The sequence below is a fragment of the Salmo salar genome, unplaced genomic scaffold, assembly GCF_905237065.1.
Source record: "Salmo salar unplaced genomic scaffold, Ssal_v3.1, whole genome shotgun sequence".
Taxonomy (NCBI): domain Eukaryota; kingdom Metazoa; phylum Chordata; class Actinopteri; order Salmoniformes; family Salmonidae; genus Salmo; species Salmo salar.
In genome coordinates, this window is record NW_025547841.1 from 42,572 (window position 1) to 59,112 (window position 16,541).

The 16,541-nt window shown below is 42.1% G+C and overlaps 1 protein-coding gene across 3 annotated transcripts; it reads left to right on the top strand.

Moving 5' to 3' along the window:
* The first annotated feature begins 1,697 nt into the window (after positions 1 to 1,697).
* LOC106597256 (zymogen granule membrane protein 16) lies at positions 1,698 to 4,184 on the top strand. 3 transcript variants are annotated; one of them, XM_045711642.1, is made up of 5 exons: positions 1,698 to 1,909; positions 2,215 to 2,236; positions 2,381 to 2,433; positions 2,709 to 2,868; positions 3,177 to 4,184. In XM_045711642.1, exons 3-5 carry the CDS (start codon positions 2,382 to 2,384, stop codon positions 3,541 to 3,543), a joined length of 579 nt encoding a protein of 192 aa, XP_045567598.1. In that variant the 5' UTR covers positions 1,698 to 1,909; positions 2,215 to 2,236; position 2,381; the 3' UTR covers positions 3,544 to 4,184. The 3 variants fall into 3 exon arrangements, with proteins under 3 accessions (XP_045567598.1, XP_045567597.1, XP_045567596.1); XM_045711641.1 differs by having other exon boundaries at positions 1,705 to 1,905; XM_045711640.1 differs by lacking the exons at positions 1,698 to 1,909; positions 2,215 to 2,236 and having other exon boundaries at positions 2,362 to 2,433.
* The last annotated feature ends 12,357 nt before the right edge of the window (positions 4,185 to 16,541 follow it).

The window sequence follows — 16,541 nt, forward strand, 5'->3', positions numbered from 1 at the left end:
GAGAGGGCTGAGAATGCACCCTTGTGGACCCCAGTGTTGAGGATCAGCGGGGTGGAGATGTTGTTACCTACCCTCACCACCTGATGGCGGCCCATCAGGAAGTCCAGGAGCCAGTTGCACAGGGCGGGGTCGAGACCCAGGGTCTCGAGCTTGATGACGAGTTTGGAGGGTACTATGGTGTTAAATGCTGAGCTGTAGTCGATGAACAGCATTCTCACATAGGTATTCCTCTTGTCCAGATGGGTTAGGGCAGTGTGCAGTGTGATTGCGATTGCGTCGTCTGTGGACCTATTGGGGCGGTAAGCAAATTGGAGTGGGTCTAGGGTGTCAGGGAGGGTGGAAGTGATATGGTCCTTGACTCGTCTCTCAAAGCACTTCATTATGACGGAAGTTTAGCTCAGTTACCTTAGCTTTCTTGGGAACAGGAACAATGGTGGCCCTCTTGAAGCATGTGGGGACAGCAGACTGGGATAAAGATTGATTGAATATGTCCGTAAACACACCAGCCAGCTGGTCTGCGCATGCTCTGAGGACGTAGCTGGGGATGCAGTCTGGGCCTGCAGCCCTGTGAGGGTTGACACGTTTAAATGTTTTGCTCACATCGGCTGCAGTGAAGGAGAGCCCGCAGGTTTTGGTAGCGGGCCATGTCAGTGGCACTGTATTGTCCTCAAAGTGAGCAAAGAAGTTGTTTAGGCTGTCTGGGAGCAAGACATCCTAGTCCGCGACGGGGCTGGTTTTCCTTTTATAGTCCGTGATTGACTGTAGACCCTGCCACATACCGCTCGTGTCTGAGCCGTTGAATTGCGACTCTACTTTGTCTCTATACTGACGCTTAGCTTGTTTGATTGCCTTGCGGAGGGAATAGCTACACTGTTTGTATTTGGTCATGTTTCCGGTCACCTTGCCCTGATTAAAAGCAGTGGTTCGCGCTTTCAGTTTTGCGCGAATGCTGCCATCAATCCACAGTTTCTGGTTTGGGAATGTTTTAATAGACGCTGTGGGTACGACATCACCGATGCACTTGCTAATAAACCCGCTCACCGACTCAGCGTATTCGTCAATGTTGTTGTTCGCCACAATGCGGAACATATCCCAGTCCACGTGATCGAAGCAATCTTGAAGCGTGGAATCCGATTGGTCGGACAAGTGTTGAACAGACCTGAGCGTGGGAGCTTCCTGTTTTAGTTTCTGTCTATAGGCTGGAAGCAACAAAATTGAGTCGTGGTCAGCTTTTCCGAAAGGAGGGCGGGGGAGGGCCTTATATGCGTCGCGGAAGTTAGAATAGCAATGATCTAGGGTTTTGCCAGCCCTGGTAGCGCAATCGACATGCTGATAGAATTTAGGGAGCCTTGTTTTCAGATTAGCCTTGTTAAAATCCCCATCTACAATAAATGCAGCCTATGTGGATTCCAGTTTACATAGTGTCAAATGAAGTTCATTCAGGGCCATCGATGTGTCTGCTTGGGGGGGATATATGCGGCTGTGATTATAATCGAAGAGAATTCTCTAGGTAGATAATGCGGTCGGCATTTGATTGTGAGGAATTCTAAGTCGGGTGAAGAGAAGGACTTGAGTTCCTGTATGTTGTTATGATCACACCACGTCTCGTTAATCATAAGTCATACACCCCCGCCCTTTTTCTTAACAGAAATATGCTTGTTTCCTTATAGTATTTCCTTGATACTCCCTCCCAAAGTAGCCTAGACCAATTAGAAAACAATGTCTGACTTCTCTATAGTGACTGACTAAAGGTGTTCTTTGTCATGCTCCTTCCATCTAGAGCTGATGGAATGTTCAGCAGGTATAAATGCAGTTCTTAGAGGAAGCAGTAGACTAGAAGGACCTTGCAGAGACAGAGAGATAAGAAGCTTTCACAGGTTTTCACACACATCTCAAGATAGCACTGTGGGTAACTACATAACTAATTAAATTGAAAACTTGTATTCAATGTATGATACTAGTGTGGGAAATGTTATGAAGTTAATACTCATTATCTCTTGGTACTTGGGCACAAACATGTTGGCCCTTTTGCCTCTAAATTTAAATTCAATGATCTGACATTATTTTTAATAATTAGCTTAGCACTACAAGAGTGATTGTAGTAAACAAGAGTAGGTTCAACTTTTTAGATCTGTTTTATAACATTTCACATTCAAGAATGGTTTGTTGTTTGTTACGTCACAATTCAAAAGGTTATTTTCTTTTCCCTCCTAGAAAACACTGGTTGACCTGACAGGTAAAAGGACTTAGTTGTTTTGACAAACTACTATGAAAAACATTATTAACTACATTTTTTCAAGTTTTACCATTTAAAGTGAAATGGAGTGAGTGAAACTGACTGAAATTAAAGGTCTTAAGTATTGATGCCTCCCTTTTGCAGAATGTTCTCAATCCTGGTTGTCACAGTGTTCTTGGCTAGCTGCTTGGCAATGCGTGAGTAATAAAAATACAATTCTGAATGATAATGATAAAATAATAGCTTTTGTGCTTTCACCAACTTGTTTTTTCAGTTCGACTTAGGAGTTCTTCTTTGAGACAAAAGCTGATGGATTAAATCATTGCAGAATGTACTTTAGTTAATTCATCTGCACTTTATTCATAATGTGTAGATCTTTCAGAAATGTGTTGGTAAAATTAAAACGATGTATATAGAAATATGTATTATTAATATAGCAAATATAGTAAACATATTGCCCATGTTATTTTAGCCATCAAAGACCCGTACTCGTATTCCTCTGCGGTGGGTCAGGGAGGTGGGACCCCATTTGCTTCCTACGGTGAGGGACGCATCACAGCAGTCAGAGTGTGGGAGATCAACAACAACTACTACTACAACTACAACTACAACAGCAACGCCTACATCAGCGGGTGAGCAGAAACTGACACATGAACAGACAACACTGACTCAGTCCAACTACACTACCCAACACACACCACTGACTCAGTCCAACTACACTACCCAACAGAAACTCTTTCTTTCTTTCTTTCTTTCTGTATTTATTTATTTGTTGTGTTTATTACATATTCAGTACATGACCAAACAATAGTGTTATCGTATCTAACCCAGAGTACAATGTAAAATGTCATTCCTTGATATTCTCTGACGCTACATGCTCTCTCGGTCTGAATGTGCCTTATCAAAACACAACCAACGTGAAAAGCTTCCTCTGTTTTAGGTTCCAGCTGAGATACGGCTCCACCTGGTCCCCTGTGTTTGGTCGTGAAGGGGGTGAAAAGCAGGAGATGGAGCTGTTTAATGATGAGTCCATCGTCGAGGTGTCTGGGAAGTACAACCCAGCAGACTACATCTGCAAGCTGGTGTTAACCACCAACATGGGGCGCACTCTGTCAGCCGGCCTGCCCAACCAAGTCTCCTTCAACTTCTACCCAGCCAACATGGGCAATGAGCTGAGGCTGCTCAGTGGTCGCTTCAACGGTGCCGGGATCACATCCATTGGAGCCCACTGGGGATTGGTGTACATGGAAGGGGCTGGAAACAGTACTCTGGAAACAGCACTGGAAACAGTAACTCCTACTTCTTGAAAAAAAAGTATGTCTTGCTCTTTGGGATGGTATCCCGGATACAGATTAAGCCTTGTCCTGGACTAGTTACTTTCAATGGAGATTCTCCATTCAACATGCTTTTTAGTCCAGGAGTAACTTAATCTGGGTCCAGAAAACTGACCCTATATGTTTGGACGGATGATTGACATAGACGCTCACAGAACTGTTTTTCATATCACTATCTGATGGGTGCTTCATGAGAATTTAAACTGAATGAATTTAAATGTTTTGAATACTTTGGAAGTATTTTTGAGGTGATTCCTCACTTGAAGCAGTACAAAAATACTTCTAAACATTCAAATTCAATCAGTTCAAATTCTCATGAAGCGCCCATCAGATAGGGATATTAAAACAGTCCTGCCAGCGTGGGTCACAGACCACATGCGTTTTTACACATCATTTGAGGTTATCACAATTTATCACAACAAATGAAAGAATCATATGGGAATTAAAGGATTAATTATATCTTTGATTAATTGAACAATCAATTATTATGGGGAGATAATTGCGTCTCAGGGTGCTTCACCTTCACTATTTTATACACGCTGTATTAGTTATTTGTTGTTCCTTTTCTGCTACATCTGCTTATGGACATTTTAATAAAAAGCATTAACCCTTAACAGTGAAAAGAAGGTTTTTACATCAAACAGTTTGCAATGATTTCTCTCCTCATATGAATACAATGCATATTCCCCTTAATTACACCTGAAGCCTATGTGGTTTATGAACGCCTTATGAACCTGTCTTCGATAAAAATCAATCAGGCTACTGTGAGGTCTACCTGTGTCGATTCTAAGCTTCCTGGAGCAACCGGAAGTTGTTAAATACACCCTAAAGGTGTTTTGATATAACTAACATACAGATTGTGAAAATCACTCAATTCAACCCTGTGTAAATCCGTAAATTCTTGACGTAAAGACTTAAAGCTCAGGATTCTGTGAAAGCCTACCCCAATGACAAAATGTGTCGATTCTAACCTTCCTGTGCCAACCGGAAGTGCCTTAAATTGGGGTCAGAGTAGCTTTTTGAAGGGTTAAAAAGTCACATCTTTCAAAATCTTCATATGTGTGACTAGGCAACCCTCATGAATTGTAAATTAGTCATTTATCCCATCAGATGACAAAGAAAAGCTCTCCCCCCACACACACACACACACACACACGGACACACACACGGCAACACACACACACACACACACACACACACACACACACACACACACACACACACACACACACAGAGCAAGGATGGAGTGACAGTGTGCGGTGCTTAAAGACACAAAGAGCCTGCAATGGCATTAGCATTATCTCTAGGCTGTGCCGAGTTCAACGAGATGCCCCACTTGACCGTAGCTTGCTCGGTCTGAGCGCATCGACCTTAAATAAAAGTAGGCCCAAAATGAAGCCTGTCCCTAAATTTCAAGTGTTTTTGGGTGACAGCGAGAGAACAGTTAGGGTTACAAGCACAATTCCACCTCTGGAACGTTCCTGAGGTCCTCCCGATCTGTGCAAGCCTAACGGTGACCGTGTGGCATTAACCCTTAACAGTGATAAGAAGGTGTTTACATCAAACAGTTTGCAATGACTTCTCTCCTCATAGGAATACATTGCCTATTCCCCTTAATTCAACCTGAAGCCTATGTGGGTTATGAATGCTTTATGAACCTGTCTTCGATAACAATCCATCAGGCTACTGTGAGGTCTACCTGTGTCGATTCTAAGCTTCCTAGAGCAACCGGAACTTGTTAAAAACACCCTAGAGGTGTTTATATATATCCAGCCTGCAGATTGTGAAAATCACTCAATTCAACCCTGTGTAAATCCGTCAATTCTTGATGTAAGGACTTAAAACTCAGGATTCTGTGAAAGCCTACCCAAATGACAACGTGTGTCCATTCTAAGCTTTCTACAACAACCGGAAGTTGTTAAAAACACCCTAAAGTTGTATTGATTTAACCAACCAACTGATTGTGAAAATCACTGAATTCAACCCAAGTGTAAATCAGTCAATTCTTGACGTAAAGACTTAAAACTCAGGATTCTGTGAAAGCCTACCCCATTGACAACATGTGTCGATTCTAAGCTTCCTGTGCCAACCGGAAGTGCCTTAAATTGGGGTCAGAGTAGCTGTTTTGAAGGGTTAAAAAGTCACATCTTTCCAAAACTTCATATGTGTGACTAGGCAACCCTCATGAACTGTAAATCAGTCATTTATCCCATCAGCCTGGCCCTAAATTTCAAGTGCTTTTGGGTGACAGCGACGGAACCGTTAGCGTTAGAAGCACAATTCAACCTCAGGAATGTTCCTGAGGTCCTCCCGACGGCGCAAGGCTAACCTATTCCCCTTAATTCAACCTGAAGCCTATGTGTTTTATGAATGCCTTATGAACCTGTCTTCGATGACATACCATCAGGCCACTATGAGGTCTACCTATGTCAATTCTAAGCTTCCTGGAGCAACCTGAAGTGGTTAAAAACACCCTAAAGATGTTTTTCTATAACCAGCCTGCAGATTGTGAAAATCACTGCATTCAACCATATGTAGATCAGTCAATTCTTAACGTAAAGACTTTAAACTCAGGATTCTGTAAGAACATACCCCAATCAGGATATTTTTTTACTTATAGCTTCCTGTGCCCACCAGAATTGCCTTAAATATGGGTCACAGTGGCTGTTTTGAAGGGTTAAAAAAGTCTGATAATTTAAAAACTTCTTATGTGTGACTAGGTAACCCTCATGAACTGTTAATCAGTCATTTATACCATCAGATTTGCAAAAAACTAACACACACACAGCTAGGACATAGTGACACAGTGTGGGGCTTAGAGACATACAGTGCCTGCAATAGTTACCTTTGTTCGAACGATCAAAGAACCGTCAGACCTAGAGCTCTGAAACTTTAGAAACCTGTTCTAGAGCTCAAGTAGATATTGCACGGTGAGTTATGTGGCTCTAGACGGTTCTCAGACCGAGAAACAGCCTCATACATTTGCAATATGTTGAATTCATTTTGACATCACGAAAATGGCAACATTTAGAAATATCCCAGAGTCGCAAGACTAGGTGCATTGAAACCGCTTCGCCCATAGAGACGGACCCCAACGTTTCTGTCCGATAGCTCATTCAAGGACACCGTAGCAACGCCTGGAAAAAGTATATTTTCAGCAACAATTAAGGTCGTTGCTCGGGCACCGAATGACCTATCGAGCCGAAACTTGGGATTCGGGGTCGCCTCACATAGTCCAACACATACTGTCAGAGCTGGACTCACAGCTAGAACGTAACTATGTGTTTTACATTTTTATTATGGTTTAATCTGAAGGCGCTATGAATTATGGGCCTGCTCTGATATATGTGATAGTTGGCTTCTAAACAAGTTGGAAAAAGTGGGTTTGGTGTCAGATGGTATCAGTTTGGTGTCAGAATGATACCTAATTGACTGTTGGAGTCCCACTTCTCTCATGTCACCATCGAGTGATGGAGAGGAACCACTAGTTCATCGGGCCAGTCAATTTTGCATTTCTGCAGTATTTTTGAGCATGTCAAATTTGTGATGCTAAATGCCCATTGAAAAATATTGCAACAAATTGCAACATATTGTATATTTGCAAAATGATTCAATAGTGAAAAACATCACCAAATGGACATGATGAAAACATCACAACGAGCGATGGAGAGGAACCACAGTCACTGCCCGGCCATCCTGAGATCATCGGGCCAGTCAATTTTGCATTTCTGCAGTATTTTTGACCATGTCAAATTTGTGATGGTAAATGCCCATTGAAAAATATTGCACCAAATTGCAACATATTGTACATTTGCAATATGATTCAATAGTGAAAAACATCACCAAATGGACATGATGAAAACACCACAACAAGCGATGGAGAGGAACCACAGTCACTGCCCGGCCATCCTGAGTTCATCGGGCCAGTGAATTTTGCATTTCTGCAGTATTTTTGAGCATGTCAAATTCATGATGGTAATTCTCATTTTGGAAGTTTTTCAAAAAATCGTTAAAAACATCAAAATCCCACTTCTCCCTCATCATACATGACAAATAGACCATCTAGGTTGATTAATGGCTTAACCTGTTATGGCTAGGGGGCAGTATTATCATGGCTGGATAAAAAACGTACCCGATTTAATCTGGTTACTACTTCTGCCCAGTAACTAGAATATGCATATAATTATTGGCTTTGGATAAGAAAACACTCCAAAGTTTCTAAAACGGTTTGAATGGTGTCTCTGAGTATAACAGAACTCAAAATGGCAGGTCAAAACCTGAGAGATTCCTTTACAGGAAGTGGCCTGTCTGACCATTTCTTGAACTTCTTTGCCATCTCTATCTTTTACAAAGGATCTCTGCTCTAACGTGACAATTCCTACGTCTTCCATGGGCGCTCAGAGCCCGGGAAAAACCTGAATGTCGTCATCCCAGCCCCAGGCTGAAACACATTATCGCCTTTCTCAAGTGGCCGATCAAGGGACTGGGCTTAGGGCGCGTGCCCTGGCCGCCCCGTCTTTGTGATTTTTCCTCTGTTTGCCGAAAAGGAGATTCCCGGTCGGAATATTATTGCTTTTTTACGAGATAAATTGCATAAAAATTGATTTTAAACAGCGGTTGACATGCTTCGAAGTACGGTAATGGAATATTTAGATTTTTTTTGTCACGAATTGCGCCATGCGCGCGATCCTGATTTACCATTTCGGATAGTGTCTGGGACACACGAACAAAACGCCGCTATTCGGATATAACGATGGATTATTTTGAACCAAACCAACATTTGTTATTGAAGTAGCAGTCCTGGGAGTGCATTCCTGATGAAGACAACAAAAGGTAATCAAACTTTTATAATAGTAAATCTGATTTTGGTGAAGGCTAAACTTGCCGGGTGTCTAAATAGCTAGCCCGTGATGCCTGGGCTATGTACTTAGAATATTTCAAAATGTGCTTTCACCAAAAAGCTATTTTAAAATCGGACATATCGAGTGCATAGAGGAGTTCTGTATCTATAATTCTTAAAATAATTGTTATGCTTTTTGTGAACGTTTATCGTGAGTTATTTAGTAAATTGTTAGCAAATTCCCGGAAGTTTGCGGGGGGTATGCTAGTTCTGAACGTCACATGCTAATGTAAAAGCTGTTTTTTGATATAAATATGAACTTGATTGAACAAAACATGCATGTATTGTATAACATAATGTCCTAGGTGTGTCATCTGATGAAGATCATCAAAGGTTAGTGCTGCATTTAGCTGTCTTCTGGGTTTTTGTGACATTATATGCTAGCTTGAAAATGGTTGTCTGATTATTTCTGGCTTGGTACTCTGCTGACATAATCTAATGTTTTGCTTTCGCTGTAAAGCCTTTTGAAATCGGACAGTGTGGTTAGATAAAGGAGAGTCTTGTCTTTAAAATGCTGTGAAATAGTCATATGTTTGAAAAATTGAAGTTTTGGGATTTTTGAGGAGTTTGTAATTCGTGCCACGCCTATCATTGATATTACGGCAGGCGTTCCGCTTAGCGGAACATCTAGATGTAAGTTAATAAAGGCCTGGAAGACTGAAGGAGCTTTATACAGGCCAAAAGATATTACGAGATACTCGTAAAAAGCCTGTGGTCGTGGGAAAAGGCCGCTTTTACATTCTACAACTGCACCGAATGCGCACCAGATTGTAGTCTCTCCTCAAGTTCAGTTTGTGAAGTACTGCACACCATGCATTTGTTTGATAATGGTTGAGATGAGGGGTAAAGGATAGCTGAACTTAACAGTGGCTTTTTTTCAGAGTTCAAAATTCAAAGCAGGAGCGCAGTCCCCCATCTTTCTTTTTAACAAAAACAAAGCTCGAGCAGGCTGTTGACGAGAGGGGCGGATAAAACCCTACTGGAGGCTCTCCTGTACGTAGGTCTCCATGGCCTCGGTCTCTGCATAGGAGAGGGGATAGACGTGTCCTCCCGGGAGGGCTGCGTCAGACAGCAGATCAATGGCACAGTCCCCAGGGGCGATGAGGAGGCAGGCGTGTAGCCTGGGTCTTAGAGAAAACCCGATGCAGATCCTGGTATTCCTCTGGTAACTCCACTTGAGGTGTGTGGTCCAGACTTTCCACCGTAGTGGTGTTGACAGACACCACGAGACACCTTCCCTGACACTCCTGCAACCAACCCAGCAGTCTCCCTCGACCAGGAAATAACAGGGTTATGCCAGCTCAACCAGGGGAGACCTAACACAACGGGGTGCGTGGGGTTGTCTATAAACAAAAAGGTGATCTGTTCTAAATAAGTGTCATGGTTCAGCAGAGAAACGGGAACAGTGATGTGATGTACGAGCCCTGGCCCTATTGGACGATTATCCAGGGCTCGAACCGGAATGGGTGTCTAATCTAAAAGATTCCAGGCAGCTCCGGAAATCAGAGCTAACAATCAGAGCTAACGGGAGTGTGGGGCTAGGGTATTCAGGGAATTTAATGGGAAAACACTGTGGTTGAGCTGACAGAAAAGGAGGGGAGAACTTGCATCCCACCTGGGTTGGAGCAGGAGAATTCCCTAGCTTGTCACCTCCTCGCCTATTAGTGGATAGAGGGCAGGTTGGGGAGAAATTACCCCTTACTACACAATAGGAGCAGAGGCCCAGATTCCTCCTGCTCCTACGCTTTGCCTTAGGCAAACGTGCAGAGCCCACCTCCATCGGCTCCGGCCACAGAGCAGGTGTAGCCATGGGCTCCGGATTCCGTGCAGGTCTTTGGTCGGGACCGCAGGAGGTTGTCCAAATGAATCGCCATGCTGATGAGCTGGTCGAGTGACAGGTTGTATCACGGCAACTCCACCTGTACCTCCTCCCGCAGTCCGCTGCTGAACACGGTGACCAGAGCCGACTCATTCCATCCGGTGGAGGCTGTGATATTCCAGAACTCCAGAGCGAACTTCGAGGCGGTCCTAGATCCCTAGCGTAGTCAGAGTAGGCGCTCACCTCCTCTCGGCCCTGCACAGGATGACCAATCACCGAGTGGAAGAAGGTGAAGCGCTCGTAGGACTCGACCTCAGGTCCGCCATTTCACAGACCGCGGCACCCCAGTCCAGGGCCCTTTCGGTCAGTGCCGAGATGACGTTGGCAACCCTGTCTCTCCCAGAGACAGCCTCATTGTAGTGAGCGAGGTACAGGTCGCATTGCAGAAGGGAATCCCTTGCATCTTGCTGGCGCGCCGTCAAAGCACTCCAGAAGGGACAGGGGTATTCCGGCTCAGATGGGATGGAGGCTGGCTCAGATGGGACAGAGGCAGGTAGTGGTGTGGTGGCTGGTGCTGGAACCGGTGCTGGAGACTGAAGGGACTGCACATTCCCCTCCAAACGCAGGATGGTTGCCAGAACCCTGTCCATGGCGCTGCCGAGTCTGGAGAGACAGTCCTTGATCCTGGACTGTCTCTATGATGGTTGACAGCTAGTCTCCATTTAGTAGGTTGGTTATTCTGTCACGCTGTATAAGGATAGGAGACAAGCACAAGAATACGTAATAGGGGGATTTATTTTATCCACCCAAAAGAGCGAGGTGTAAACCTCCAAATAATACATGGGACGAGACCCATAAAACAAGTGCACAATAACACGAAGCATGGAAGCCGATACAACAGCACAGGTGCTCACAAGACCAACGGACATGGTAACAATAACCAACAAGGACAATGGGGAACAAAGGGGGGACATACACTTCCGGTCTAAAGTTCTAGAACACCAACTCATTCAAGGTTTTTTTTTTTTTTACTATTTTCTATAATAATGTGTTTCTATAATAATAGTGAAGGCATCAAAACTATGAAATAACATATGGAATCATGTAGTAACTAAAAAGTGTTAACAAATCTAAATGTATATTTGAGATTCTTCAAATAGCCACCCTTTGCCTTGATGACAGCTTTGCACCCTCTTGGCATTCTCTCAACCAGCTTCACCTGGAATCCTTTTCCAACAGTCTTGAAGGAGTTCCCATATATGCTGAGCACTTGTTGGCTGCTTTTCCTTCACTCTGCAGTCTGACTCATCCCAAACCATCTCAATTTGTTTGAGGTTGGGGGATTATGGAGGCCAGGTATTCTGATGCAGCAGTCCACTCTCCTTCTTGGTAAAATAGTCCTTACCAAGCCTGGAGGTGTGATGGGTTATTGTCCTGTTGAAAAACCAATGTATACGTCCATTGATTTCTGCAATTTTTTACCCATCTACCAATAGGTGCCCTTCTTTGCGAGGCATTGGAAAACCTCCCTAGTCTTTGTGGTTGAATCTGTGCTTGCAATTCACTGCTCGACTGAGGGACATTACAGATAATTGTATGTGTATATATGTATAATTGTATGTGTGGGGTACAGAGATGAGGTAGTCATTCAGAAATCATGTTAACCTCTAGGGGGTGTGGGACGCCACCGTCCCACCAGGCCAACATCCAGTGAAATTGCAGAGCGCGAAATTCAAAAATACTAAATTCAAATATTTAACATTCTTGAAAATATATGTGTTATATATCAAAATAAATCTTAATTTCTTGTTAATCCGGCGCCGTGTCAGATTTCAAAAAGGCTTTACGGCAAAAGCAAACCATGCGATTATCTGAGGACAGCACTCAGCACACAAAACATTATGTACAGTTACCAGCCAAGTAGATTAGTCACGAAAGTCAGAAATAGCAATAAAATTAATCACTTACCTTTGATGATCTTCGTATGGTTGCACTCACAAGACTCCATGTTAAACGAAAAATGTTTGTTTTGTTTGATAAAGTCCCTCTTTATATCCAAAAACCTCCATTTTGTTTGTGCGATTTGTTCAGTAATCCACTGGCTCAAATGTGATCGCAAGAGGCAGACGAAAATTCCAAATAGTATCCGTAAGTTGATATAAACATGTCAAACGATATTTGTAATCAATCCTCGTGTTGTTTTTAGCCTAAATAATCAATATTATTTCAACCGGACAAAAGCTTCGTCAATATAAAAGGAAAACAAGAAAGGCGTGCTCTCAGTCGTTCGCAGTAACTAGCTCTGAGGACATCCCAGGGTCCACTCACTCAATGTTGTCAATCGCCCTCATTTTTCAGAATAAAGCCTGAAACAATGTCTAAAGACTGTTCACAACTACTGGAAGCCATAGGGAACGTAATCTGGGTCCTATCCCTTTAAATGGTGGATAGGCTTTCATTGGAAAAACAGCCATTTCAAGGTAATGGCACTCCCTGGATGGATTTTCCTCAGGTTTTCACCTGCCATTTCAGTTCTGTTATACTCACAGACATTATTTTAACAGTGTTAGAAACTTTGGAGTGTTTTCTATCCAAATCTACTAATATATGCATATCCTAGCTTCTGGGCCTGAGTAGCAGGCAGTTTACTTTGGGCACGCTTTTCATCCGGAGGTGAAAATAATCCCCCCTACCCTAGTGAGGTTAAACACTATTATTGCACACAGAGTCAGTCCATGCAACTTACTATATGACTTGTTAAGCAAATCTTTACCTCTGAACTTATTTAGGCTTGCCATAACAACTTATTGACTCAAGACATTTCAGCTTTTCATATTTAATTAATTTGTAAACATTTCAAAAACCTAATTCCACTTTGACATTATGGGGTATTGTGTGTTGTCCAGTGACAAAAATCTCAATGTAATCAATTTTAAATTCTGGCTGTAACACACCAAAATAGGGGAAAAGTCAAGGGGTGTGACTACTTTCTGAAGGCATTGTATTTGTATTTTCCACTCCCTACCAAAGTAGCCTGACAAATTAAAAAACAACAGGGGTAGCCTGGGACAAGAATTTGGCATTGGCATTTTATCTACACCAGCCCACATCACTATGAGCGCTGCCAACTCCATACACACACACACACACACACACACACACACACACACACACACACACACACACACACACACACACACACACACACACACACACACACACACACACACACACACACACACACACACACACACCCAAATCCCCAAACATACACCCTGACCCTACACCTCGTACTTACACACAGGCACTGGTGCTGACACGTAACACTGGCAGTACAGTACAGTGTTTCTTAACCATTTCTGTACCAGTGACTTACAAGACATGGTCCTCCTCCTCTTTCTTAGCCATCTGATGTTTAAAACAAATACAATATGAAAAACACCACTGGAGATACAACTCACCACTAGAACTGGGCTCTAGACATTTGGTTTGCCTCCCTGTTGTGCTGTCTATCTGTCTCAGCATCTTCTCTGCTGTCACTCTGTGCTTATTCTTGTTCTCTTTCTATCTGTCTGTCTGCTTCAGCCTTATACGTTATAAAAGCCAAGTTAACGACTTGGGCTATATTGTTCCCCTGAATGAACATCTCCCCTAAGTGTTACTATTACAGTGCTTTAAGCACCAGCTATCTGAGCAGCTCACAGATCACTGCACCTGTACATAGCCCATCTGTAAATAGCCCATCCAACTACCTCATCCCCATACAGTATTTATTTATTTATCTTGCTCCTTTGCACCCCTGTACCTTTTGTTTATTCCATGTGTAACTCTGTGTTGTTGCATGTATTGAACTCCTTTGCTTTATTCTTGGCCAGGTCGCAGTTGTAAATGAGAACTTGTTCTCAACTTGCCTAGCTAGCTAAATAAAGTTGAAATAAAAAATTACAAAATAAACAGCGCTCCAGACTAACATTTTCCTCTGGTGTCACAACATTTTACAGTTGGGGGCACCAGCCCCAAGTAATCATCTTATAAAGTCATTATTATTGCTTTATTAAGAATTATAAATAATGAACTACTGAGGTATTCAAGTTGTTTCATCTAACATGTCCAAGCAGGAATGCGTGATGCAACCTAATCCAGTGATTGTCATGAACTTTGGGTTGACAACAGACTATAGTTCTTATATTTTACTGTCAAAGTAGGACTCCAGAATGTCCAGATTTTGTTCTTTTGTTGAATAGAGATGAATTACATACATCTTTATGTGAACTAACTACTGTACACTGACCAAAAAATATAAACGCAACATGTAAAATGTTGGTCCCATGTTTCATGTTTCGTGAGCTGAAATAAAAGATCCCAGAAATGTTCCATAAGCACAAAAAGCGTATTTCTCTAAAATGTGCACAAATTTGTTTGCATCCCTGTTAGTTAGCATTTCTCCTTTGCCAAGATAATCCATCCATGCGACAGGTATGGCATATCAAGAAGCTGATTAAACAGCATGATCATTATACAGATACACCTTGTGCTGGGGACAATCAAAGGCCCCTCTAAAATGTGCAGTTTTGTCACACAACACAATGTCACTGATCTCTCAGGTTTTGAGGGAGTGTGCCATTGGTATGCTAAATGCAGGAATGTCCACCAGAGCTGTTGACAGATCATTTAATGTTAATTTCTCTGGTATAAGCCGCCTCCAACTTCGTTTTTAGATAATTTGGCAGTACGTCCAACCGGCCTCACAACCACAGACCACGTGTGGGCGAGCGGTTTGCTGATGTAAACATTGTGAACAGAGTGCCCCATGGTGGCGGTGAAGTTATGGTATGGGCAGGCATAAGCTATGGACAACGAACACAATTGCATTTTATCGATGGCAATTTGAATGCACAGAGATACCATGACAAGATCCTGAGGCCCATAGTGGTGCCATTCATCCTCCGCCATCACCTCATGTTCCAGCATGATAATGCACAGCCCCATGTCGCAAGGATCTGTAAACAATTCCTGGAAGCAGAAAAGTCCAAGTTCTTCCATGACCTACATACTCACCAGACATGTCACCCACTGAGCATGTTTGGAATGATCCGGATCAATGTGTACGACAGCGTGTTCCAGTTCCCTCCAATATCCAGAAACTCCGCACAGCCATTGAAAAGAAGTGGGACAACATTCCACAGTCAACAGCCTGATCAACTCTGTCAAACCTGATCCTGACTGGTTTTATGATCCATACCGCTACTTAATGGTATCTGTGACCAACAGATGTATATCTGTATTCCCAATCATGTGAAATCCATAGATTAGGGCCTCATTTATTTATTTCAATTGATTGATTTCCTTATATGAACTGTAACTCAGTAAAATCTTTGTAATTGTTGTAAACTTTCACTTGTATTTATTGTGTGATACTGGTGTGGGAAATGGTATGAAGTTAATACTCAACATCTCTTGGTATTTGGACACAAACATTTTGGCCCTATTGCCTCTAAATGAAAATTCAATTATCTGACATTTTTTATGTGACAGTAGCTTAGCACTACAAGAGTGATTGTAGTAAACAAGATTAGGTTAACATTTTTAGAGCTGTTTTATATTCAAGGATGGTTATATTCACATTCAAGAATGGTTTGTTGTTTGTTACTTCACATTTCACAATTCAAAAATGTGTATTATCTTTTCCTTCCTGGTTGACCTGACAGGTAAAATTCCTAACTTGTTTTTTGTGAACTACTATGAAAAACATTATTAACAAACTTACTTTAAGTTTTACCATTTGAAGTGAACTGAAATGAAATTACATGTAAACAACATTAATTCAACCAGTGTGTGCCCAATGGGTAGTTACTGAGATAAATTTGCATTCTTCCCCAGCAAAAAGAAAATAGATAACTGAATTTACATACACAAAAGTTGTTAATATAGCAAATTTGATTTATATTGACCTTTTAGCTTATTTTGTATGTTTTTATCAATAAGGTCCTACATTATATATTTGCATTAATATGTTAATTGAACTATCAAATATTAAGGATTGGTAATAACAAGTGCCTCAGGGTATTTCATCTTACAAACTTTTATTTAATTTTCTCACTTTGTAACTTCTACTAATATTTATCTGGTTAATCTTCAGAAAATGAAATCAGATTGTTTTCCTGTAGTAACATGTACAGGTTGCCAGTAATTTAATGAAGATGTGAATATTGTAACAGACTAAAGAAAACGTTGGACGATAATGGAGACAAA

Bases quoted from the DNA above. Each gene is read 5' to 3' on its own strand.
- LOC106597256 (XM_045711640.1), top strand. From the start codon at position 2,364: ATGCCTCCCTTTTGCAGAATGTTCTCAATCCTGGTTGTCACAGTGTTC. The intron at 2,434-2,708 runs GTGAGTAATAAA...ATGTTATTTTAG, and splicing joins GGCTAGCTGCTTGGCAATGC to CCATCAAAGACCCGTACTCG. The intron at 2,869-3,176 runs GTGAGCAGAAAC...CCTCTGTTTTAG, and splicing joins AGCAACGCCTACATCAGCGG to GTTCCAGCTGAGATACGGCT.